General features: G+C 39.9%; 2 protein-coding genes across 7 annotated transcripts; both read left to right on the plus strand.

Moving 5' to 3' along the window:
* Positions 1-1,282: 1,282 nt before the first annotated feature.
* LOC137099524 (hepatic lectin-like) lies at positions 1,283-8,402 on the plus strand. 2 transcript variants are annotated; one of them, XM_067476500.1, is made up of 6 exons: positions 1,283-1,574; positions 2,208-2,324; positions 5,254-5,319; positions 5,659-5,801; positions 6,551-6,663; positions 7,465-8,402. In XM_067476500.1, exons 1-6 carry the CDS (start codon positions 1,412-1,414, stop codon positions 7,586-7,588), a joined length of 726 nt encoding a protein of 241 aa, XP_067332601.1. In that variant the 5' UTR covers positions 1,283-1,411; the 3' UTR covers positions 7,589-8,402. The 2 variants fall into 2 exon arrangements, with proteins under 2 accessions (XP_067332601.1, XP_067332609.1); XM_067476508.1 differs by lacking the exon at positions 6,551-6,663.
* A 1,693-nt stretch (positions 8,403-10,095) lies between these two features.
* On the plus strand, positions 10,096-22,421 carry LOC137099487 (natural killer cells antigen CD94-like). Of its 5 annotated transcripts, XR_010910757.1 has the most exons (7): positions 10,096-10,373; positions 14,072-14,188; positions 18,307-18,417; positions 18,880-18,990; positions 19,656-19,798; positions 19,964-20,091; positions 21,189-22,417. XR_010910757.1 is itself a non-coding variant. In XM_067476409.1 (6 exons), the coding sequence occupies exons 1-6, from the start codon at positions 10,211-10,213 to the stop codon at positions 21,310-21,312; spliced, it is 777 nt and encodes a 258-aa protein (XP_067332510.1). In that variant the 5' UTR covers positions 10,096-10,210; the 3' UTR covers positions 21,313-22,421. The 5 variants fall into 5 exon arrangements, 4 of the variants coding, with proteins under 4 accessions (XP_067332510.1, XP_067332501.1, XP_067332493.1 ...); XM_067476409.1 differs by lacking the exon at positions 18,307-18,417 and having other exon boundaries at positions 19,964-20,082; positions 21,189-22,421; XM_067476400.1 differs by lacking the exon at positions 14,072-14,188 and having other exon boundaries at positions 21,189-22,418.
* The last annotated feature ends 1,687 nt before the right edge of the window (positions 22,422-24,108 follow it).

Below are 24,108 nucleotides of genomic sequence, written 5' to 3' on the forward strand. Positions count from 1 at the left end.
CACACACACACACACACACACACACACTGATTTGTTGCTAACTGCAATGAAGAAATGCTTGTGCAGACATAAAGCTCACACATGCTGAAGTAGATATAGAATTGATTGAGCAATGTGTCCAATATCTGGAAGCTAAATTTAAATCCCATGTGAAAAGCTTTTTTCAGTTTGCTGAGGGAAAGTGTAAATTAAATTAAAGTAAATGGTCAAGAGGTGACATTTGTGGTGGACAGTGGAACAAGTAGGTCAGTAATAAAAGCACCTGAACTTCAAACACCTCCAAAGACGAGTGGTAACTATGTGTATAGTGTAGGTGTTTGTGGAAAACCACAAAAACAGCATTTGACTCTGTGTCTTGTGCTGATTCTCAAGATCAATCTTTCAAAATTGTGCCCCGTCAATTTATTAGGACGTGATTAAGGATGAAACTTGGGATTTGTTTGATGTCGACATCAGAAGGAAAACAAGTGTGTAGTAATTTGGATTTGCAGACACACACCATGGTGAAGTACAGTCCTGATTCTTTGTTCCATGTGTATGAATGGAAGCTGCAGCTGTCTGTCTGGTCTGTAGAGTTACTCTCACGTGCACGTTCTCTGGTTTCCCCACTGTGCACAGATTTGATTGTACAGAGCATGTTTCACATGGCCCTGATGTTCCTCATGAACAAAGATGGGAGTCAGTGAAGTCAGATCACAGATGTGTCTGTGTCTCTGAATGAGGAACAAACCTGTTTCTATCATGTTCCAAATGCTGTTCCACACATTTCATTAGCTAAGTCAGAATCAGATCAATGGGCAACTTTAGGCTGTTTTATTAAAAAGTGTTCTTCTGTGCCTGATGGAAACAACTTGAAACTGACTCAGCTGTGATGTTTTCACCGTCTCTGATCACAGAGTCTTTCATTTCTGTCCTGCTGCATCTGAGCAAAACACACTCACACACATCCTCCTTCTTATCAGGAACAGAGGCAGCAACTATACCAGCATTGAGAAGTGAGCCTGACTCCTTGAGGGCAAAACACAAATATGATGTAGGTTTAATAAAAAATTGGGAACCAGTTTTGATAACAACAACAAAAAGACAATGTCTTTTTTGTCAGTTTTGTAGCCAGGTTGTTCTACTTTAAATAGTTTCATAACATCACAGTTTCCTGATTGGAGTAATTTACACAACAAACTGCAGCTACAAGTTATTTTTATCAAACATTCAAATGAATAAAAAGGTGTGAACACATTTGTTTCACTTCCTCAATTTTCTGTGAAGCAGACAGAAGGTTGAACCCTGACAGCAGCATCAGTAAAGTAGATCATGTTACTGCATTTCTCTCTGCCACAGCTAGTAGTTTATACTACAGTAGAAAACAGTCAGTGAAGTTCAGCTACTGTCCGTCTGTCTCAGTCGTCTCAAGATGTCTTCAGATATTTACACAAAACCAGATTTTTCCAAGAAGGTGAGATGCAACAGAAAGGTGGAGGAAGATGGAGGAGAGTGGGAGGAAAGAGAGGTGGATATCTACGAGAACACGTATGATATCAGAGCTGATGGCTCTGATATTCAGTCACAGGAAGAAGGTAAGTGATTGGACACAGGTGTAAATCTGCTTTGTTGCTCTGTTCTGTCCACACAGCATCTACTGCACGTCTGTTCATCTTGTTGCTCTTCCTGAACTTTCTTTCTTTTATTCTCCATTAAAGGTTTTTTAATGGGCAGTAACTTATTTTTTATATGATTTGAGCATCTAAGGTTAAAGGATGTTGATGCAAATTATCTCTTTAAATTTTTGATTTAAATAAAACTTTATTCAAGCTGAAGTGAAAAAAGAAACATCATGTTCTGCTGACAAACTGCTGACTACATGTAAACTAACACAGGTTTCTGTAGAAAACTCAGATTCAGGGGTTTTGTTGCTGAATGTGTTCAGTTTTTGGCTTCAGTCCTACTGGTCACAGTTTAACAGTGAATCAGTTGTCAGATCTGTAGAAGCATCAGCTCTGGTACAGAGTTTTACCACAGAGTGCAACAAACACACAACAGGAAGAAGTGGGAGGTGTAAAGTGACTGTGAGTCAGTTGGACACTTCTGTGGACATTTTGAACAGATGCCAACACAACCACAGACCTGAACCACGATGCTTGTGGTTAAACCACCATGATTAAAGCTGATGATCAGTAACAACCAGCTGCCATGTTGTTTTGTCTCTGTAGGACCACAGACTCAGAATCATCCTCCAGTCCACAGAAAGTCTTTCAGAGGAGCTGCTCTATGTCTAGCAGTGCTGTGTCTTCTGATGGCGGCTGGGATCATCGTCCTGTCCACATATCGTAAGATAAACTGCTCTGATTGGTTATATGACATATGGACACATCAGTCCCACATTATTTAAAGCCACTGCTCACTGTCATTATTCCACCTCTTCACACTGTCTGTTAACTGAAGCCTTTCTAACAAAACTCCACCGTCAGAAAACAACTGTGTGCAAATGTATCATGAAGCTCAGCTGATGACATGAGATGACTTCACTTTTCTGTGATTTCATCTCATTCACTATGAAATTGATTTTGTTGTGGACTGAAATATTCTCTGAGCAAAGAATAAACTCAAATTAGTTGGTATATAACATGTAAACATAGAAATGTGATATTTGCTGTTCATTTCATAACTTCTCACATTTTGTCCATCAGCTGTTTCACTTCCTTTTTTAACAGAAGTCACAGTTTTGACCTCAGACAAACGAGGAAACTGTATGAAAATATTCCTGTAGCGTGAAGCAAGATCCTGTTCTATTTGCCTGTATCATGAAAGAACCTGCAGAGACAAACTAAGAGCAGAGTCCATGCAGACAGACAGAGGAAGTCAGTGATTTAAAGAAAAGACAAAAAGGTTCATGAATGATGGAGGTAGAAGCTTCTTACAGTTAAAATACACTGAATATCATTTTTATTAAGCATTGCTGAGGGATGATTCTGAACTGTGGTGCCTCTTTTCACCTAATTATCTTCATCTGCTTGGTGAGAACAAAGACTTTCAAACTCCAGTGGAACCAAATGACATCAAGCGATAACGAGTCAGACAAGTTCATCACGTCACAGGAAGTGGAATAGACCATGATGTCATTTGTTGTTTGAGGTAAAAGTTGTTCAAATTCCCACATATTAACACCAAACATCAGCTCATTGTGATCCAGCATCATCTCCATCCTCTAACATCTCCACCTCTCTCTCTTCTTCGGTATTTTTCACCTTCAGAGTTTTAGCTTTAGCAGTTAAATTGGTTAAACATCACAAAATCAGAAGCTGTTGAAGTAACGATATTTCCTCTATAAGAGAAATCATAAACACATTCTGTGACAGATTCCTCTGTTTCTGACATCAACTAAAATACCAAGCAGTAGCTGGGTCACGTGACCAATCAGGTCAGTGCACATGTTTAACAACAGAAATTGTTGAATGTGTGACAGGACAGTGAACTAACCACGTAGAAAAAGGCTCCAACCAGAGCAGGAAGCATTTAGTTTGTAAAAATGTGTGGTGCTGAGCAGACAGACGAGTGATGAGATAATGAAGCCTCATTCAGCTGTTGAGGCTTCACAGCCAGTAGTTTCATGTCATGAAGCCTCATTGAAGAGCTCATTATATCCTAGTGACATCTAGTGGTTGATTTATTGCAGCAAACAGATCCTGACGTCAAAAACTCCACAAAGCACAGCACAGTTATTCTGATGCTGTAGCAGCAGGTGGTGATGCTGACATCACTGAGTTACAATGAACTTACACGCAGGTGTGATAGACACACACAGTTATGGGCAGTATAAGTGTGTGTGTAATATATGACAGTGGTTGTGTCATTCATCAAGGCATCAGGTGTCAGTGGAGAGTAGACAGGAAACATGAGGACAGAGATGAGCTATGACAAACAGCTAAGGTCCCCAGCTGGACTCTAACCCAGGATGCGTGTGCAGTTATCCAGGTTATTGCAGTTATGTCCCACAAACTATAATAAACTATGTTTTAAACTAAAATAGAATTTATCCAGTTATATCTCTGATCAAAACACACACACTTCAGTTCAAACTGTGGCTACCACACAGTTCACACATCACATTTTCTGTGTTTTTATTTCTTTATTTAGTTTGATGTGAGACAGGAAGGAGTTTTCCACAAATAACTATATGCTAATTATATGCAGGCAAACAGTTCTGCTAGTGAAGCTTATATCGTAGCATGAAGACGTGATGCTCTCTGCTAAAAGCTGCCTGACTCAGTGAAGACTGCTCACAAAGAAGTTCACTTAGTTTGAATTTGTTTCGACGTGTTGATGGACTAAAGAGCTAAAAACTGAGTCTGATCTGAGGGTGAAATATATCAGAGGAGAGAGAGAGAACATGGAGGTGGAGATGATGGAGGATGGAGATCAGCGTGATGATGTTGGATCACAAGAAGCTGGTGAGTTTTAGTGATAAGTATTACAACAAATGACATTAGCATCCACCACAGTTCCTGTAACTGCACAGCAAACATGCTGATCTCGTCTGAGTCATCATGACGTCACTTTTTGGTGAAGAGGTGAAAAGCAGATGAAAATAATCAGGGGAAATCGTCCCGAATGAAAATGTTTCTCTCTCTGTCTGTAGAACCACACAGTGAGAAGAAGCTTCCAGCTGTCACAAACAGCAGCTTCAGATCATTTACAGTGTCTCTGTCTGTGAGGAGCTTTATTCTAAACCTTTGGACGTCCTGTTGTCTTAATTCAAGCCTCTTTAAACCACAAAATCTGTTAGAAATCACGGAAACTGCAACAGCAAACACATTTTAACACTGTTGTTAACCTGATTCCTGATTCACTCCAGGAATCACCTGACTGGGAAACACTGGACCTGGCTGGTGCTGCTGCTCTCCAAGCACCAACCATGTGTTCAGTAGCTTTATTCTGGGGCTCTATTGATATAGTTACATGTTCAATGCCAAAGCTGTTTTTTCCTGATACTGGCCTTTATGCAGTCTCTCTTCTTCAGTGTGAAATGGTTCGTTTGTCTCTGTAGGCTCCACACTTAAAGCAAAAACTTCTTGTTACCTGCTAGTTGAGCTACTATGACTCCATGTGAGAGGTCATCACCCAGCAGGTTAAAGGACAACAGCATTCATTTAAATTCCATTGATTCATATTTGAACATGCTTAAATCATAATCATGATGCTGTTTTGTTATTAAGAAGAGTGTTTTGATCTGTTTGTGGTTTGGTTGTTTCCCACCAGATGTTATAGTCACTTCAGAAAAGAAGCAACTGGAGAAGAAACTCAACAACCTGAACAACACGTGTGGTAAGTTACAGAATTAAGTGAAAAAGCTCCACCTGCACTTTAACACATGACACGTTTGATATAGTTGGTTTTCTCCAGACTCATAGTCAGTGAGTTACAGGGTGAAATAAAGCAGCTGAAAAAGTTGATAAATGTAAAAAACACACACTAAACACCAGAAATGTTCTAATGTGTTATGACATAAACATGTTTTTACTTTTTCATATAGTTGTTTCATTTTGTTGCTGACTTTACTTCTAATTATTACAGCATTAAAAACCTCAGAGGGACAATGTTAACAAGGAAATGTATCATTTTGCTAATGATGATGCTTTTTTTGAACAATTGTTTCACATTAAGACAAACTGTGTTCTCAAGAATGGACACGATTTGGAAGCAGTTGTTACTTTAAATCATCTGAGAAGAAAACTTGGTCTAACAGCCAAACAGACTGTGAGAAGAGAGAATCAAATCTGGTGATTATCAACAGCAAAGAGGAACAGGTGAGTGTGTGTGAGTGTGTGTGTGTGTGACCTGCTTCCTGTCTGGACACTGGTGGTTTATCTTCCTGGTTTAACAGTTTTCAGGCTGTAGAATTTGAAACCTGTTCATTGATCATTGATTCTAGTAAAGTGACTGTAACTCAACCTGATCTGTGTGTGTGGACTGGATCAGTGTTCAGATCCACTGCTGCTCGTGTACATTCATCATGTTCGGGGGTTTGAACAGGTGGAGATAATGTTCTTTTTCTCTTTTTCTTTTTAAGACTCTGTAGTTTATTTCATCGTTTTATTACTGACATTTACAGCAGAACAGAAAAGTCGTTTATACAAATGTAGTAAAATGTGTTTTAGTGATGAAGAAGAATTTCAAATTAGTTTGATTAACAGAGGAAGAAATGACCAAGTTGCACATGTAAAAAAAGAACTGTTTATATTCTCTTGATTAGAAATTGAGTTAAATAAAAGGTAAAATTGGGTGATAGAAACCATCATAACCAGGACGAAAACACAGTTTTTTACTGAAACTGAAACTAAAAATGAGAAATCAAATCAACCTTTCATTGATTCAAATGCTACTCAGTGGATAAAAAGCCAAAAGCTTTAGAATTTAGAGGAAAACAATAAATTCTGATCAGTGAAAATATTGAAAAGGAGCTGATTTTCATCTGTTTTTGGACTTTGTGTGATTTACACCCTGTGTTGACACAGATTCAGTGCAGAAATGATTATTGCCTTTTCTCAACTATTAGGACTTTGTCACCAAGCTGAATATGAATGAAGAGTCCTGGATCGGTTTAAAGACCAAATGGACATCAGGAAAATATCAGTGGAATTGGGTTGATGGATCCACACAGACAAAAACGTGAGACCAGTTTGGTTTTTATTACATTTTCATCACAGAATTGAACCATGTGTTATGAGGCAGGACAGTGAACATGTTAAAAATCATTTTATGCTTGTTAGTTGTTGTATTGAATCAAAGTTTGGAAAGAATTTACAGCAAAAGTCTTTAATCAGATAAACGGGTTTAGCTGGATTCTCTTCAGCCCCTTTCAGAATGTGTATGTGTATGTGTGAACACAAACACACAGTTCTTCACCTTCAGTTATTTGTATTTGGCCGGTTTTGCGACAGTCGCAGGAAGTGGACGTCATCAACACGCCCACTCACTCACGGTGAATCCTCTGGAGTTTTACCTCCTCTGTTCACAAATGAGCTCGGGTGGAGATAATCCGGACTTTGCATCAGGGAGCTGGCTGGTAAAATGTGGGTAATGTCAGGGCCAACAGACTTGGGTGTTTGCGTTCACACAGACACACACCCCAGATAAAGTCTGAGAAATGTCTGAATTCCAGTGCATGTCTGAAAGGGGCTCAGGGTCTGTTGGGTTTTCTCTACATATCTGTACAGTCTTGATTTATGTAAAGAGCCTTGAGACGACCATGTTGTGAATTGGTGACATGTAAATAAAGTTGAGATGAAATTTCAATTGAATTTACAGACTGTGTAGTATAACAACACACTATGTGGTGAGTAGGGGATGATTTCATTACACATCTGGGATCAGACCTTTACCCATAATCCTTTGTGTTTTCAGGTTTTAAGTTTATTTAAAGGTGAAAATAATCAGGAGTCTCACAGAAAACCAAATGTTGTCCCACAGGTTCTGGGCAACAAGTCCAGTGGACAATCCCACAGTCTGGACTGCTGCAGTTTGTTGTGATCAACAGGGACAATGGACAACACAGGGATATAATCATGTTAGAAAGTGGATCTGTGAGAAGTAGATTTGCTGCTTCCTCTGATGACAGAGACGTGTGTAGTGTTGGGATGAAGCTGTTTGTCAAACTCTGAAATGTTCTTCCTGATCCTCAGAGTCATCTCACATTTGTTGACTTGTTCATTCTGTGTCACATGTTCATGTTACTTGGTCTAGTTCACCTCAGAATGATGCTCACTGGATCAGTTCTGCAGTAACAAAGTCTAATTCAGTTTGAATGCAGACGTGTGTCTACACATCATGCTGCTTTCTTTAAATGGGAAAATCTTCTCTGCCTTTGGATCAGACACTGTTGTCAGGACAAAACACTGTTCACACACTGGCTAGATTTTCATGGATTTGTGAAGAACCAGACCAAGTCAAAGAAGGCCCACAGTGCACCTCTCACCTCTCACCTCTCATCTGTGATCCCAGACGTCAATACTTCAATACCCCAATGCTGTACCACTCAAATACTAAACACACTTTATATGAAATTATGAACAACCTCATGCAGACAACACAGTGAACTGCATGAGAATGTGTTGGTTTCCTCTACATATCTGCATAGTCTTGACTTTGAGATGACTATGATGTGAATTGATGCTATATAGAGCTGAATTTAAATATTGAAGAGACCATCTGATCAAATACTGTTTAAAATACAGTGGAGTACTGTACTACTGTACTTTCAGTACATTTCAGAGCATGTACTTGATTCTTTTGCTGGAGTAAATGATTTGAAGCTAAACTTGGAGTGAAGTACTTTTTTTTATAAAGGAAATATTTGTGTTTTTACTTGTAAATTACTATTTTGTACTTCTACCACCTCTGGAAATAAAACACACTGTGTTTGAGTATTTGTGCTGTTCTTAGAGTCTGAACAGTAATGAAACTTAAAACAGTTTGTCAAACATGAAAAGTTCAGGAAGCTACTTTGTGAGTATTATACAGTTTATGTATATTTGACCTGATGGTTGCAGTAGTGGAAACATCACACTCTGACCACAGTCGTCATGGTGACCTGTGGAGTCTCACAGAAAACCAAATGTTGTCCCACAGGTTCTGGGCAACAAGTCCAGTGGACAATCCCACAGTCTGGACTGCTGCAGTTTGTTGTGATCAACAGGGACAATGGACAACACAGGGATATAATCATGTTAGAAAGTGGATCTGTGAGAAGTAGATTTGCTGCTTCCTCTGATGACAGAGACGTGTGTAGTGTTGGGATGAAGCTGTTTGTCAAACTCTGAAATGTTCTTCCTGATCCTCAGAGTCATCTCACATTTGTTGACTTGTTCATTCTGTGTCACATGTTCATGTTACTTGGTCTAGTTCACCTCAGAATGATGCTCACTGGATCAGTTCTGCAGTAACAAAGTCTAATTCAGTTTGAATGCAGACGTGTGTCTACACATCATGCTGCTTTCTTTAAATGGGAAAATCTTCTCTGCCTTTGGATCAGACACTGTTGTCAGGACAAAACACTGTTCACACACTGGCTAGATTTTCATGGATTTGTGAAGAACCAGACCAAGTCAAAGAAGGCCCACAGTGCACCTCTCACCTCTCACCTCTCATCTGTGATCCCAGACGTCAATACTTCAATACCCCAATGCTGTACCACTCAAATACTAAACACACTTTATATGAAATTATGAACAACCTCATGCAGACAACACAGTGAACTGCATGAGAATGTGTTGGTTTCCTCTACATATCTGCATAGTCTTGACTTTGAGATGACTATGATGTGAATTGATGCTATATAGAGCTGAATTTAAATATTGAAGAGACCATCTGATCAAATACTGTTTAAAATACAGTGGAGTACTGTACTACTGTACTTTCAGTACATTTCAGAGCATGTACTTGATTCTTTTGCTGGAGTAAATGATTTGAAGCTAAACTTGGAGTGAAGTACTTTTTTTTATAAAGGAAATATTTGTGTTTTTACTTGTAAATTACTATTTTGTACTTCTACCACCTCTGGAAATAAAACACACTGTGTTTGAGTATTTGTGCTGTTCTTAGAGTCTGAACAGTAATGAAACTTAAAACAGTTTGTCAAACATGAAAAGTTCAGGAAGCTACTTTGTGAGTATTATACAGTTTATGTATATTTGACCTGATGGTTGCAGTAGTGGAAACATCACACTCTGACCACAGTCGTCATGGTGACCTGTCTAACAGCAGTAAGACTATGTTGCAAGAGTTGAAGTTTCAGTTCTTTTAAAAGAAAGAAGTATTTCCTGTTTAATTCTGTCCTGTTAATCCTGTGTGTGAACATCTGCACACATTGATATTTCTGACAAAAACCTTCATATTTTTAAACTTATGATCTAAATGAAGTTGTCTTCAGTCTTGCAGATACAGTTTTGTATCAGGTTCAAATCTAAAAACTGGACAACACAGTCTCTTAGATGAAGTAAAGAAAACCACAAACTGCAGCTACAAGTTATTTTTATCCCACAGTCTTATGAATAAAAAGATGTGTCTGTGGTTTTCTTCTTACTTCCTTGATTTTCTCTAAAGACAGACTGTTGGACAAAAACCCTGACAGCAACAGAAAAGTAGATTTTATTACTGTATTTGCAGCTTCAATAGCAGCGTATGTGACGTTCAGCCACTGTTCTGTCTCAGTCTCAAGATGACGTCAGCTATTTACGCCAATCCAGATTTTTCCAAGAAGGTGAGATACAACAGTAAGGTGGAGGAAGGTGGAACAGCTTGGGTGGAAAATGAGGTGGATATTTATGATAATCTAGACAGTATTGAAGAGGAGCAGACTGATTTTCAGCCACAGGAAGGAGGTAAGTGGGAAATCATCACTAATCAATAGAATAAACAGCCACTGTCTCTGGAAAACGTTTTTATGATAATACAACATCTCAGTACTTGTTAGAACACAACAGTGTAATCAGTGTAATATTTCTTAAACTGCTTTTTAAATCAGTATTAGTTATTAAATGTTCCGTATCTGACGAAAAACAACTGCTCGTTATCATTTCCTTGTTGTCTTGCTTTAGTTTCTGAAGTTTGCTTCAGTCGTTGGCAGCTGTCAAGGACGTGTTCAAAGAGTAAATGATACAGACAATGTAACAATGTCAATTACAATGTGTTCAGTTTGAGTAGGACTATGTCCAGTGTGTCCAGTAGAGTGTGGATAGCAGCAATGTAGAGAGAGATGAGGTCAGATGTAAATGGATGTGATGGCCTGAGGAAAGAAACTGTTCTGGTGTCTGGTGGTTTTAGCAGACAGGGCTCAATATGTGCTTTGTATTACATTTATTTCCATAACTACTATGTTATGATGCTACAGAACATTTGGTTTTAGTAAATGACATGTTTCTTAGAAGACAAAGCAGGAAAAACACATCCTGTTCTTTACCAGTGCACAACCTGAAGCTTTGTGTGTTCTGATAATGTCACTTCTTCTCTTACCATTTAACTGTATCCTGGACTAATTGTACTTTTTGAAAATATTTGAAAACGTCACCAAACTCCTGCACAGTCATCATAATAGGTCTCTCATGACCATAACACTTTGTTCTGTCTGCTTCAGCCACTTCTCTCTGTGGTCGTTTGGTTTCTTCTACCTGGTCAATAGACGCTGTCTCTGCCCAGACAATTAACTGTGACTTTAAATCCAAATTATAAATTATTCTTGGATAGGTGGATATTTTGGATTCAGTGTCTTGTCCAGGGAAACTTCAACAGGTGCAAACCTCCGACCCTATGGTTGGTAGGTGGCCACTCTACTGACTGAGCTACTGCCACCACTTTTTGCTAAAATAGATTATTACTACAACTAAAACAATGAAAAAAGGCAGGTGTTGGTTCATCTTTCATCATCTTTAGAAAGTCAAACATCAGTGGTAAAGTCTATACGACCATATCCAAGAATTTTGATGTTCCTGTGGTTGAGCTGCAAATATCACACTCCTCTTCAAACCTAAGACAGCTGGACAAAACAGGGTCACGCTACCTGTTGGCAGGTGCAGAGGGATTATATCATTAAACTGTTGGAACAAAAATCTTAATATTTGAAGAAATCAGTCATCTTTGTCAGTTCCTGTTCCACATAATACAATTACAAATCAAGTTTATCCAAAGTGACGTACAAGTGAGGTAGAAGTCGAGGTGAAAACATCAGAGCAAAGTTCTATGAGAAGAAGTGTTTGTGTTTCATAAGATGCAAGTGCAAGGAAGAACAGACAGGAAGTATTTTTAAATATTTCACTGCTTGTTGGAGAAGAGTTCTGTGTTCAGCATTTTTTGAATATTGGGAATGAGGCTGCTGAGCGAGTGTGTGTGTGTGTGTCTGTGTGTCGGTGGAGAGTCTTTCTTCATACACCCCAACCATATCCAACCATATTGTTACCCTAGATGGCATAAGTCTGGCCTCCAGTACTACTGCAAGGAACCTTGGAGTAATTTTTGATCAGGATCTGTCCTTTGAGTCACATATAAAACAAATCTCTAGAACAGCCTTCTTCCACCTACGGAACATTTCCAAAATTATGAGCATCCTGTCTCAAAGTGATGCCGAAAAACTGGTCCATACATTTGTTACCTCTAGGTTGGACTACTGTAATTCCCTACTTTCAGGATGCCCCAGTAACTAAAGAGCCTGCAATTATTACAAAATGCTGCAGCAAGAGTGCTGACTGGAACTAGCAAGAGAGATCATATTTCACCTTCAGTAGCTTCTCTCCATTGGCTTCTCATTAAATCTAGAATAGAATTTAACACCCTGCTTCTTACATATAAAGCTCTGAATGGTCAGGCTCCATCATATATAGAAGACCTCATAGCACCATATCATCCCAGTAGACCACTTCGCTCTCAGAATGCAGGTCTACTTGTGGTTCCCAGAATTTCCAAAGTTAGAATGGGAGGTAGAGCCTTTAGCTATCAAGCTCCTCTCCTGTGGAACCAGCTCCCAGTTCAGATTCGGGAAGCAGACACCCTCTCTACTTTTAAGTCTAGGCTTAAAACCTTCCTCTTTAATAAAACATATAGTTAGTTATAGTTATGCTGCCATAGGCTCAGACTGCTGGGGGACCCACCCCCCGATGCACTGAGCTCCTTTCCTCCTCTTGACCCTCTCTCCTCTCCTCTCATCCCGCAATTGTCACCACTGTATGTCATTAACTCTGTGTGTTCTCTCCCGTAGTTGTCTTTGTCCTTCTCTGTCCCCGTCTCTCTGTCCCTTTCTGCAGGTGTTGAAGCTGTGTGTCTTCCAGCGTGCAGCTACTGGTCCTACCAATCTGCCCGATGTTTTGTTGTTGCTTTTTGTTGCTCTGTTCTTTTCTCTCTCCCCTTTCCACTCACCCCAACCGGTCGAGGCAGATGGCCATCCACCCTGAGCCTGGTTCTGCTGGAGGTTTCTCCCGTTAAAGGGAGTTTTTCCTCTCCACTGTTGCCTATGGCTTGTTCAAGGGGGAATTGTTGGGTTCTCTCTATACATCTTTATTATCTTGACTTTATTCTGTAAAGTGCCCTGAGATGACTTTGTTGTGAATTGGCGCTATATAAATAAAGTTGAATTGAATTGAATATAACCCCAGGTGTCAGCAGCCATTTGGATTTGGAGTTTAAGTTATACATCCTGGTATTTATTTTTGAATGTGTTCGGTTTGATTAAGTAACGTTGGGTTTGTGCTACAATTCTTGTTTGGTGTTTCGGACACTGCTCACATCCGAGGCAAAGAAAATTGCTACCACTTGGTTTTGGAACACTTGGTCTGGTTTATGCTTGGGAATGGAAAGAGTGGTGGAGCACATCGTGTTATGTCTAGATTCCCCTAAACTAAGGACATAACACCAGACACTGTCCCCTGGCAGACTGCAGTGGATGGGAGGGATTCTACACCTGAATGAGGGAGTTCAGGTAGGCAGGTACTGTTGAGTTGACCACTTTGTAGGCAAGAGACAAAGATTTGAACCTAATGCAGGAAGCTACAGGAAGCCAGTGCAGAGATCTGAAGAGTGGTGTGACATTAGTCCTTTTTGGCTGATTATTAATGAGGCGAGCTGCTGTAGTTTTGGATCATCAGTGCATTACAGTAATTGATTTCATCTTGGTTTCCCTTTGGGGACCTTTGCTTTTCTAATAACAGGTTTTGTGATCATTTACAGGAGCATTTATAAAAGTCTGGTCTATGCAGAGATGGGAGAAATACCCAAACTCAGTACTTAGTACCACTTCAAATCCTTTACTCAGGGTGAAATAATAAGTACTGTACAGACTGTAGATCACAGCAGGGGGTTGGTCAGAGTCTCCTGAGGACCATGGCTGTAGGGAAAACACCCATTTGAAGAGAGTCATTGACTATAGTTCAAACTTTGTTAAAACATTTTTAAGACAAAGGAGGTGGGAATTGGGTCGAGGGCACAGGTGGAAGACTTCAGTTTTGATACCACCTTCCTGAGTGTTTCAGCATCAACCAGAACCAAACAGTAAAATGATGACAGCTGAGACTGATGGTTTTCTTGTCTTCTGTAGGACCACACACTCTGAATCGTCCTCCAGTCCAAAACAAGTCTTTCAGATCTGCTGCTCTGTGTCTGGCAGTGCTGTGTCTTCTGCTGATGGTCGGGATCATCACTCTGTCCACACGATGTAAGAATGAACAGCTCTGAATATTTTTAACAATGTGACAGTAACATGATGCATTTTATGACAAACTGGATCAACTCCTGTGTGTCTATAGGACAATGTTACACTCTCACACCAAATCTGAAGTCATTGGTCAGTTTATTTATTCGTCCTCTCTGCACATTAAATACTTTAAACCAGACTCCACTGTGAGAAACAGGAAACAGTTTTCACAGTTCTCATGCATCAGAAAAAACAACTAAGGTCAGTGTGAAACTTCAGCAGCCTGAGAGACACATGAACATTGGTTCATTTCTTGTGTTGTGATGAAGCAGCAAACCAACATGTTACTAACAGGATGTACAAATGTCAGAAACTGTTCTTATACCAACAAGCACAGGAGTAGTTGATCAACTGAACTGCAGCAGGGAAACTCACCAAACGTCTCAGACAGCAGGGACTAGTTCATCACAGACAAGCTGAGTCTATGATCTGTGGTTCATCAACAGATCTTTCTTCTTTTCCTTTGGACTGTTTCCTTTCAGGTGTCTCCACAGCGAATCATGTGCCTCCATCTAACTCTGTCCTCTGCATCCTCTTCTCTCACACCAACTAACTTCTCACTAAAACCATAAATCTCCTCTTTGGTCTTCCTCTAGACCTCCTGCCTGGCAGCTCCAACCTCAGCATCCTTCTACCGATATAATCACAATTTCTTCTCTGAACATGTCCAAACCACCTCAATCTGGCCTCTCTGACTTTATCTCCAACACATCTAACATGAGCTGTCCCTCTGATGTCCTCATTCCTGATCCTGTCCATCCTCGTCACTCCCAAAGAGAACCTAGACATCTTAAGCTCTGCTACCTCCAGCTCTGCCTCCTGTCTTTTCTTCAGTGCCACTGTCTCTAAGCTGAACAACATCTCTGGTCTCACCACCATCTTGAACATCTTTCCTTTCATTCTCGCTGCTACTCTTTTATCACACAACACACCTGACACTTTTCTCCACCCGTTCCAACCTGCCTGCACTCGCCTGTTCACCTCTTTTCCACACTCACCGTTGCTCTGAACCGTTGACCCTAAGTACTTAAAGTCCTGCACCTTCTTCACCTCTGTCAGAAACTCTACTGCCACCTCTCCTTGACACTTACATACGTCACCCTATGTTCCTGCCTCTTCTGGAAGAAAGTGTTCACTACAGCCATTTCCATCCTCTTTGCAAAGTCTACCACCATCTGTCCTTCTGTGTTCCTGTCCTGAAGACCAAACCTGCACATAACAGTCTCATCACCTCTGTTACCTTTACCTACATGTCCATTGAAATCTGCACCATCCACCACTCTCTCACCTCTGGTGATGCTCTGCATCACTTCATCTAACTCACTCCAGAATTTCTCCTTCTCCTCTAACTCACATCCTACCTGTGGTTCATAACCACTCACAACATTGAACATCACACCTTCAATTTCCAGCTTCAGACTCATCAACCTGTCTGATGCTCTTTTTACCTCTAGAACATTCTTCACAAACTCCTCTTTCAGGATAACTCCTACTCCATTTCTCTTCCTATCTGACCCATGGTAGAACAACTTGAACCCTGCTCCTAAGCTTCTAGCCTTGCTACCTTTCCACCTGGTCTCCTGGACACACAGTATGTCCACCTTCCTTCTCTGCATCATGTCAACCAACTCTGTATCCTTCCCTGTCATAGTCCCAACATTCAAAGTCCCTACTGTCAGTCCTACATTCTTAGCTTTCTTCTTCTTTCTCTACCTGTGAACACACCTTCCTCCTCTCCTTCTTCGACCAACAGTAGTCCAGTTTCCACCGGCACCCTGTAGGTCAACAGCAATAATTAAAAACCGGGTCCCGACCGATCCGGTATTTTCATTTTCACTGTGAAAGTCATGATTCGCATTTTTAATTTGACGTGTTTCACGTCGGGTGCCCTTCCTGATGTTGTGGCAAAAACTGTAAGGCAAGTTAGGAGGCAAAAAGCAACAAGTGAATGATAATGGTGAGTTTAATCAGCAAAACACAGAAACATGCAGAGAACAGAACTAGACTCTAGAGTGAGTCAAATCAGATTTGACCCAGATGTGTAGGTTGTTCAGCCTTTTATACATTTAACTCAACAGCTGGGTTCACACAAAAAACAAAGGGATGAGTCAATGCAAATCAACCTTCATACAATGTGGTCAGGAGTCTAATTAGCAAGTTCATGTCACTTTGTCCTTTTGTCTTCTATGTCTTTTAAGTCCTTGAGACTTATCATCTGTACTGGTTTCCTTCTAGGAATCAAATGTTCAGATATAGGTAGTTTTATGGTTGATATCTTCCTAACATACTTCTTTGTGTGGCCAGAGACATGATGTCTTGCTGGGGAGCAAAAGGTGAGGAAGCACTGGTTTAAGCAGGTTTGATACTGGGTCTGTGAGAAGTGTGAAAACAGTGAAACAGTGTTACAGAGACTTTGAAATTTCTCTTACACCTGACACAACCCTCTGCATGTAACCAGACTTGGGACTGGCACAAGAAGACACTGGCTTGTGTCCCCTTGCGGTTGCATTCGGGATAAATAAAGCTGTGTTTGTTAGAGAGTAGGTACATTTCTCAGATTCATGACCGTTGTGAGTCGTTGCACCACTTGCTCTGTCAATGTTTTAAGCTATAATTTTTACATTTATTTAAAACATAATTCTGTTCAAAGTCCACAAACCTAAAGGTCAAACTGTGACAGCAGCTCACTCATCACATTTCCTGTCAGAAACACTTCGTTTTTATTTAGTTTGATCTGAGACAGGAAGTCAGCTTTTTACACATATAATTATATGCTAATGATATGCAGGCACACACACTTCTGCTAATGAACCTTCTAGCTTAGCACGATGACCAGGAAACATTTAAAAATAAGTTAGCATGAGCTGTGTTTCTCAATATTATTACAAGTTTTCCAGTTATAATGCAGAAATAGTCATTCAATTACATTCACTACACAAACATTAAGAAATAAACAAATAAAAATGTATTCAGACAAACACAAATGTATTTAAAGTGTCAGTGGTTGTGGTTTGTCTTGCTGCTACTTCCTTGATGCTCTCTGTTCAAAGCTGCCTGACTCAGACAGAATCAGACAGTGAAGACTGGTCACAAAGAAGTTCACTTAGTTTTTAGCTCTTTAGTTCATCAACATGTCGACAGAAATTCAAACTGAGTCTGATCTGAGGGTGAAATATATCAGAGGAGAGAGAGAGAACATGGAGGTGGAGATGATGGAGGATGGAGATCAGTGTGATGATGTTGGTAAGTATAAAAATGATTGTGAGGAAGTTTTAGGTTCAAACAACCTCTTCACTTTTCCTGCTGTTAAAAACAAAGATGGTGATTAGTGTAGTAAAGTAGATTATTAGGTCACTTGGTGTCATTTGGTTCCTCCGGAGTTTAAATCTCTTTGTTTTCCACAAGAAGCTGAACTTAAAGGAAAACAGCTTCGAAACAGCTTCAACAGCCATTTTGTTCACCTTCACACATGGCAGCAGGCCAGTAGGTGACTTTCAGGGGATATTAGATGTCACTGTGTCCTTCACTTTAGCTACAGAAACTACACGCTTATGGTTAGAAACAAAAATGAGAAGGATGTGGACTGAGAAAAAGAGTTTGGGCTAAAATTATCAGCGGAGCAGGGGGGGCGGCTTCTGTGGCTTAAGCCTCGAATCATTTCTCTAAATGACTTCAGCTCTGAGAGACTTGTTCCAGTCAAAGAAAAGAAGCTACAGTCTCCTGTATGTTGGCTTGGTCAGGGTGAGACAGGGTCTGAAAGCTGATGTTCAGGACAGTGTCACAGGAAACAGGACACAAACTGCTGTCTCTGGTTTCAAAGCCCTGTGTTTTGTTGCCTTCATATCCACCCCGACCTTCTCTACAAAGACTGACTACGGCCACTAGATGTCAGCATTTCCCCTCACATCTTGATCATAACAACTGTGCCATTAGGTAGTAGGTGACCTACTAAAGCATAACTGTGGCTGTGACAATGACTGATAACCATGCATTCAATAGCATGAGAACACTGGAACACTGCTGTCAAGAAAGGGCCAACAATTCTGAAATAAATGTGTCTGTGGATTTTGTCTCTGTAGAACCACACAGTGAGAAGAAGCTTCCAGCTGGGAGAAACAGCAGTTTCAGAGTTTTTACAGTGTCTCTGGGAGTTCTGTATCTTCTGATTCTGGCTGGGATCATCACACGCTGTGAGGACTTTTATTCCCTAGTTGTGGATCTTATTTTCACAGCCCTGTTTTTGTTTTGGTCCTTTTCATTTCTCGATTTTCCAGCCACTGTAGACAATATGTGATATCATATGTGTGACATTTGTTGTCCTGGTTAAAATGAACAAGTAGCAAAAACTGGATTAGAGTTAAACACAAAAATGACGATATGAAGAGACAGAGTTTAGACCTGCACACAGACATTGTCAGACTCCTCCACAACCAACATGGACTTGAACAGTGACAATAAAGCACAGAATAGCAGCCATGATGATGCAGAAAACATGTACTGTCCATAAGACACAATAATGACAGTTGACGGGCAAAATCAGTTAAATTAGCCTGAGGAGGCATCGTGATATTCAACCATTCACAGGAGCTCAATTAAAAATGAATATTGATTAAAAGATTTTGCCCCTTTCTTGCTTTTTGGCTTCTCACCAGATATTTTTGACACTTCTGAAAAATACAACCTGCAGAACAGAGTCAACAACCTCAGCATCATCAACAATCAGTCAAAGAATTTAATCCAGCAGCTCCAGGATCAGATTGCAGGTAAATGCTTATAACTGATGAATTCCAGTCAGTTACAGGTCAGTTAGAAAACACTGAGTAAAAACCACAGGATGAAATAAAGCAGCTAAGAGAGAAAAACTGAAGGTGAGAAGATTTGAGACAGTAACAACAAACAGCTTTGATGATGTGATTTAGCTGTGTCTTTGAATTCTAATGACACTGGGAGCGATATAGTTTTTACTGTGTGAAGAAGCTGAAAGAAACATCGAAACCTGCACAATGACATTACAAGTCTTATGAATCTAATACTGAATCTGCAGCTTTAAAAAAATCTAGAACCATTTAACGACCTGAGAAAATTGCAGGTAAGAAATATTTATGAACAAACAAGCAAATACTGTAATAATTCACACTGTCTACATGTTATAGTTTTAGTTTGAATCTTTAGGTTTTATTTATAATCACAGCCAGTTACAGGATGAAGTAAAACAGCTGAAAGTTTAATATGTAAATGATTTTTTTATCAAATCAAAATCAAATCCATAACTTAACTGTCTTTACGTCAAGTTATAATTATTTAATGATGATGTTTTGCTATGTATCACTTAAAAAAATCAGTGCAATAAAGTTTAGTTTAAAGATCTTAACTTATACAGTGAAACACTGAATAACATCCAATGTGTGTTTAAAAACTGGACATTAAGGGACGATGTGTCCTGAAGGATGGATGAGGTTTGGATGCAGCTGTTACTTTACGTCCACTGAGAAGAAAAGTTGGTATCAGAGCAGGTCATTCTGTCAGAACAGAGCATCAGATCTGGTGATTATCAACAGCAAAGAGGAACAGGTGAGTGTGTGTGTGTGTGTGTGTGTGTGTGTTTGATCTTTGATGGATCTGTTTCTGACCTGCTGTCAGTCTGGATCCTCATTTATTTATTTCCCTGCTCAAAAATTTTCTAAATGTCTTTACAACTGAAACACAATTAAGTGTTTGTCTCTTGTCATTTATTAGAAAATTGTCAGTGAGCTCAGTAAGAATGCAGAGTCCTGGATTGGTCTGTGGACAGAACAGCAACACTCAGGGGGAACGTATCAATGGAAATGGGTGGACGGATCAACACTAACACAAGAGTTTGACAGGTTTTGTTTCTACTACACTTTCATCAATGTCATTGGTAGAAACTAACACCTGTGTTAAAAGATAATAACATGTTCAAATACTAATTTATATCAGTGTTAGTCTGAAAATAGAATGAAATGACAGAAATCTTTGTTTGAATGAACAACTGCTGTACAAACCTCTAGTTCCCTGAAACAAGGCACAAGTTGTGTGATAGTTGGAGCATGAAGGGTGCAGCCAGGCCCTACGTGGTGACAGGTGGAATACATCAGTGTTAGCAGGAATGCAGTATGAGCATGATGCTAATAGAAATCTCCATAAATATGCTTACAGAGATCAACACCCATGATGCAGCTCGAGACTCACTGTGAGGACAGTTGTATTACTCCATAGAATTATAGCTTCAGAATCTGGGAATAGAATCTTTCCTGTTGCAGGTTTAGAACATTTAGTTACTGCACCTGGATACAGGGTGATTCTGTGACTGTCTACACACCAATTATACTGCATCTAGCTACAACAGGGGGTCTGAGTAGGTTTGAGCTCAAATGCTGAGTTAGTCCAAAATTGTTGTGCAGCATCTAATCAGCATAAACACGTGAAGCTGCACCTGTTCTCCCTCAACAACAGAATGAAGTTCTGCCTGCAGAAAAACTGCATAACAGCTGCATTTGAATGAACGCTGGCATTGCACCTGCAGGAAAAGAGACCAAATCATTTTCCTCAGAGACAAAGCTGAAAGTGATGTGAGGAAACCTGTTGACAAATGTGCTGATTGGGAGTGAAAAGTCTAACAGAGAGAAACACTACTGAACATGTGCAGTGGCTTTAAAAAGCAGGAATCAGAGCAGGAAGACACTAAATGCTGCTGGAGTCTGAGCAGAGTCACTAACTTTGATTGGAATGAATGGAGGAGATCTCAGAGTCCTGGATCCAGGTTTCAGTTCACATCTGGGATCAGACTTATCCCCATGATCCTTGTGGTGTCAGCAAATCCCCTTCATAGTTACTAAAATGACACTATTTCAAATCATTAAAATGAGATTTAACTTTATTTGGAAGTGAAAATAATCATGAATTTATCAAAGTCAAAAACAATGTTTGATTTTTTCCACAGCTTCTGGGCAACAGGAGAGAAACATCCCACTACGTATTTATATGCAGCATATTGTGATCAACAAGGAAGATGGAGAAGTGATTATTATTATAATCATGTTAAAAACTGGATCTGTGAGAAGTAGATGCTGCTTCCTCTGATGACAGAGAGGTGTGTAGTGTTGGGATGAAGCTGTTTGTCAAACTCTGAAATGTTCTTCCTGATCCTCAGAGTCATCTCACATGTGTTGACTTGTTCATTCTGTGTCACATGTTCAATCCTCTTTATTCCATAGATATTGTCCCTCTGTGCTCTATGGTGCAGACAGAGTAGTGGGGTTGGAAGTCGTCCACACAACAACTACATGTGGACTTACTAACTCTGTAGTCCCACTAAACTGCTGCAGTCACAGGAAACTCTTCATGTTCATCTTCCAGTGAAAACCTTCATCAGGACACTGAGAGCTTTAGTTTGTTTCACTGATCTTTAGGCAGGTGGTCATTAGGTCCTTGATCCTGTTGATCAGAGTATTTCTCCATCCCACATTCAGCTCATGTATATCAGACTTTAGAAAGCTCACATTACACTAATCTGGAAGAATTTCATTTTATTTTGTCCACAGCATTGGAATAAATTAGTTTTACATTCTTCTCTTTCCTCATTAAAATAAAATAAATTCTAACACTGAATTCAATTGTTCTGAGTAAAAGCTGTTACTCTGTTTCATTTCTAATTCACCATGTTGCTTTGTCCTCAGAGATGCTCACATACTATAGAGGAATAATTCTCCTCTCTTCTGACTGTTGATGCATTGGAATGGAAACTGGTGGACAGCACCTACATGAGCACTAACATGAGAACATTCATATTTTTTAAAGTTTCATTCTGTAAAGGGTCATTTTTTATATACTCAGAAAAATAAAGGCACTAACTGCAACCAAAACTGGTACTTGAGGCTGATGCCACAGAAGAACCATTTTTGGTCCCAAAAAGAATTTAGTGCTTCTTCAAATGGTTCATTAAAGATTTAAAAATAAATTATGAGGCTGTGAAACAAATGATGGAACATGAAGTATGAACCAACAGTTTGAGAGTTTCATTTGAAAATCAAAAAAATTTTAATTAAAGAAGCAAAAACTAAAATACCACTTTTAAAAATACAGCTGCATAAAGTTTTCTCCAGGATTAACATTTATGGACAAGTAAAATATCGTCATGACTTAAAAAGTCAAAGCTTTAGTTGAGAATTTCACACATGCTGCAAATATTTAAAGGCTTATTACAGCATAAAAACGTAACCCACATATAATCTGAATATGAAATATAGAGTTTCACTGTTTGTAATTTGATGCTCTTCTACATAAATCGGTTATGAAATGTGATCTTATCTTCACCAAGTCAATGATTTGAACTTGAAGTAAAGCTGCAGCCATTGAAAACGTGATGCTTTTTGTGTGCGGTGTGTCCGCGGTGTCCTGGTGCCGTCAGGGACGCAGTGTGTAGAATTCAGAAAACGGCTCCTTAAATCCAACCTGCAGTTCGTCTTTTCAGCCAGCAGGCGACGCAAAGTGTCGTCCTCGTCCTCAGTCCACAGGACTGAATCCTCCTGTCTGTGGATGCATTAACATCTTGGTGAAAACTAGTTTTAAATCTGATCCATCACACAGCTGCTGTCATAACCCTGTGTGTATGTTGACTTTGTCAGATGATGTGATGGACATAAGATGTCCTATAGATTGTGTCTCTGTCTCTCTAACGTGGGTTAGGACGAGATTACGTTACTGTGTCATACACGTTCATAAGCAACTAAACTGCTAAATAATTATGAAGGAACAATTGATATTTGGATTATAACCCACTGCCACATGTCTGAAGGTGTGAATGGATCCATTTACCTACAGACACGTGGACACTTGTCCATCACTCTACCGGAGTGCGAGGCTGAACGTGCGCTGTCATTAACATCTAAGAGACAGTTTCCAGCGGTCAAAGTGTCTCTGAAAGCAGGGACACAGGCAGCAGCTGTTAAAGCACAAATCCAGAAACTCCTGTAACTACAGCAACTTTCAGACATGCATCGCAACTCTGACGTCATCTTGTGCGAACGAAAATGTCCAATCATATACTGCGAGCCTCCTGCTGCAATGTCTGTGTCACGCGCGTTAGGGCTCTGTCCCGGATCGTTGGGAGGATGAAAAGCTGATGTTCGTGTCTCTCAACAGCTGCTGAAGCAGAGTGATTGACCCTTTTTATTAGTTACACTGTTTCCCAAATGTAAAACACGTTGTGATCGAGCGGATTTTCACTCCTGATGACGCGTCTCACTCTGTGAGCTACAGGTCTGAAAGGCTGGATCCTCCTAACGATGTCCGGAGAACATGAACCACCCAGTCTCCTACTATCTGTCTTTGAACAGAGACATTTTATTGTCTCTCCTTCCTGGTTCCACACTCTGTTGTCCCAGTAAACTATTTAAGGTTTGGTCTAGTTTCGGTTTTCTCGTCACCTTTGTCTTGGAGCTGGAACTCTGAGTGTAAGCTGAGCGCCACCTACAGACCGTATACTGTCATCACGTCATCCCGCGGGACAAGAGACCAACTCACTCGGCAGAGACCGACACTTTCAGTGGCTCCATCTCTAGTTGTGTCTTTACTTGGAATTGACATTGTGTACTTCTAGCACCTCTGGAAATAAAACACACACAGCAGTGTTTGTGTTGTTCTTAGAGCCTGAACAGGTGAAACTAAAAGTAGTTTGTCAAACATGAAAAATGAAGCTGCTTTCTGACTATTATACAGTTTATGTATGTTTGGCCTGATGGTTGCAGTAGTGGAAGCATCACACTCTGACCACACTTGTTGTCATGGTGATCTAACAGCTATAAAACTATGATGTCAGAGATCAGCCTTTAAGTGAACTTTACTTAACAGTTGCAGATCTT

Source organism: Channa argus, chromosome 1 (genome assembly GCF_033026475.1).
Source record: "Channa argus isolate prfri chromosome 1, Channa argus male v1.0, whole genome shotgun sequence".
Classification (NCBI taxonomy): domain Eukaryota; kingdom Metazoa; phylum Chordata; class Actinopteri; order Anabantiformes; family Channidae; genus Channa; species Channa argus.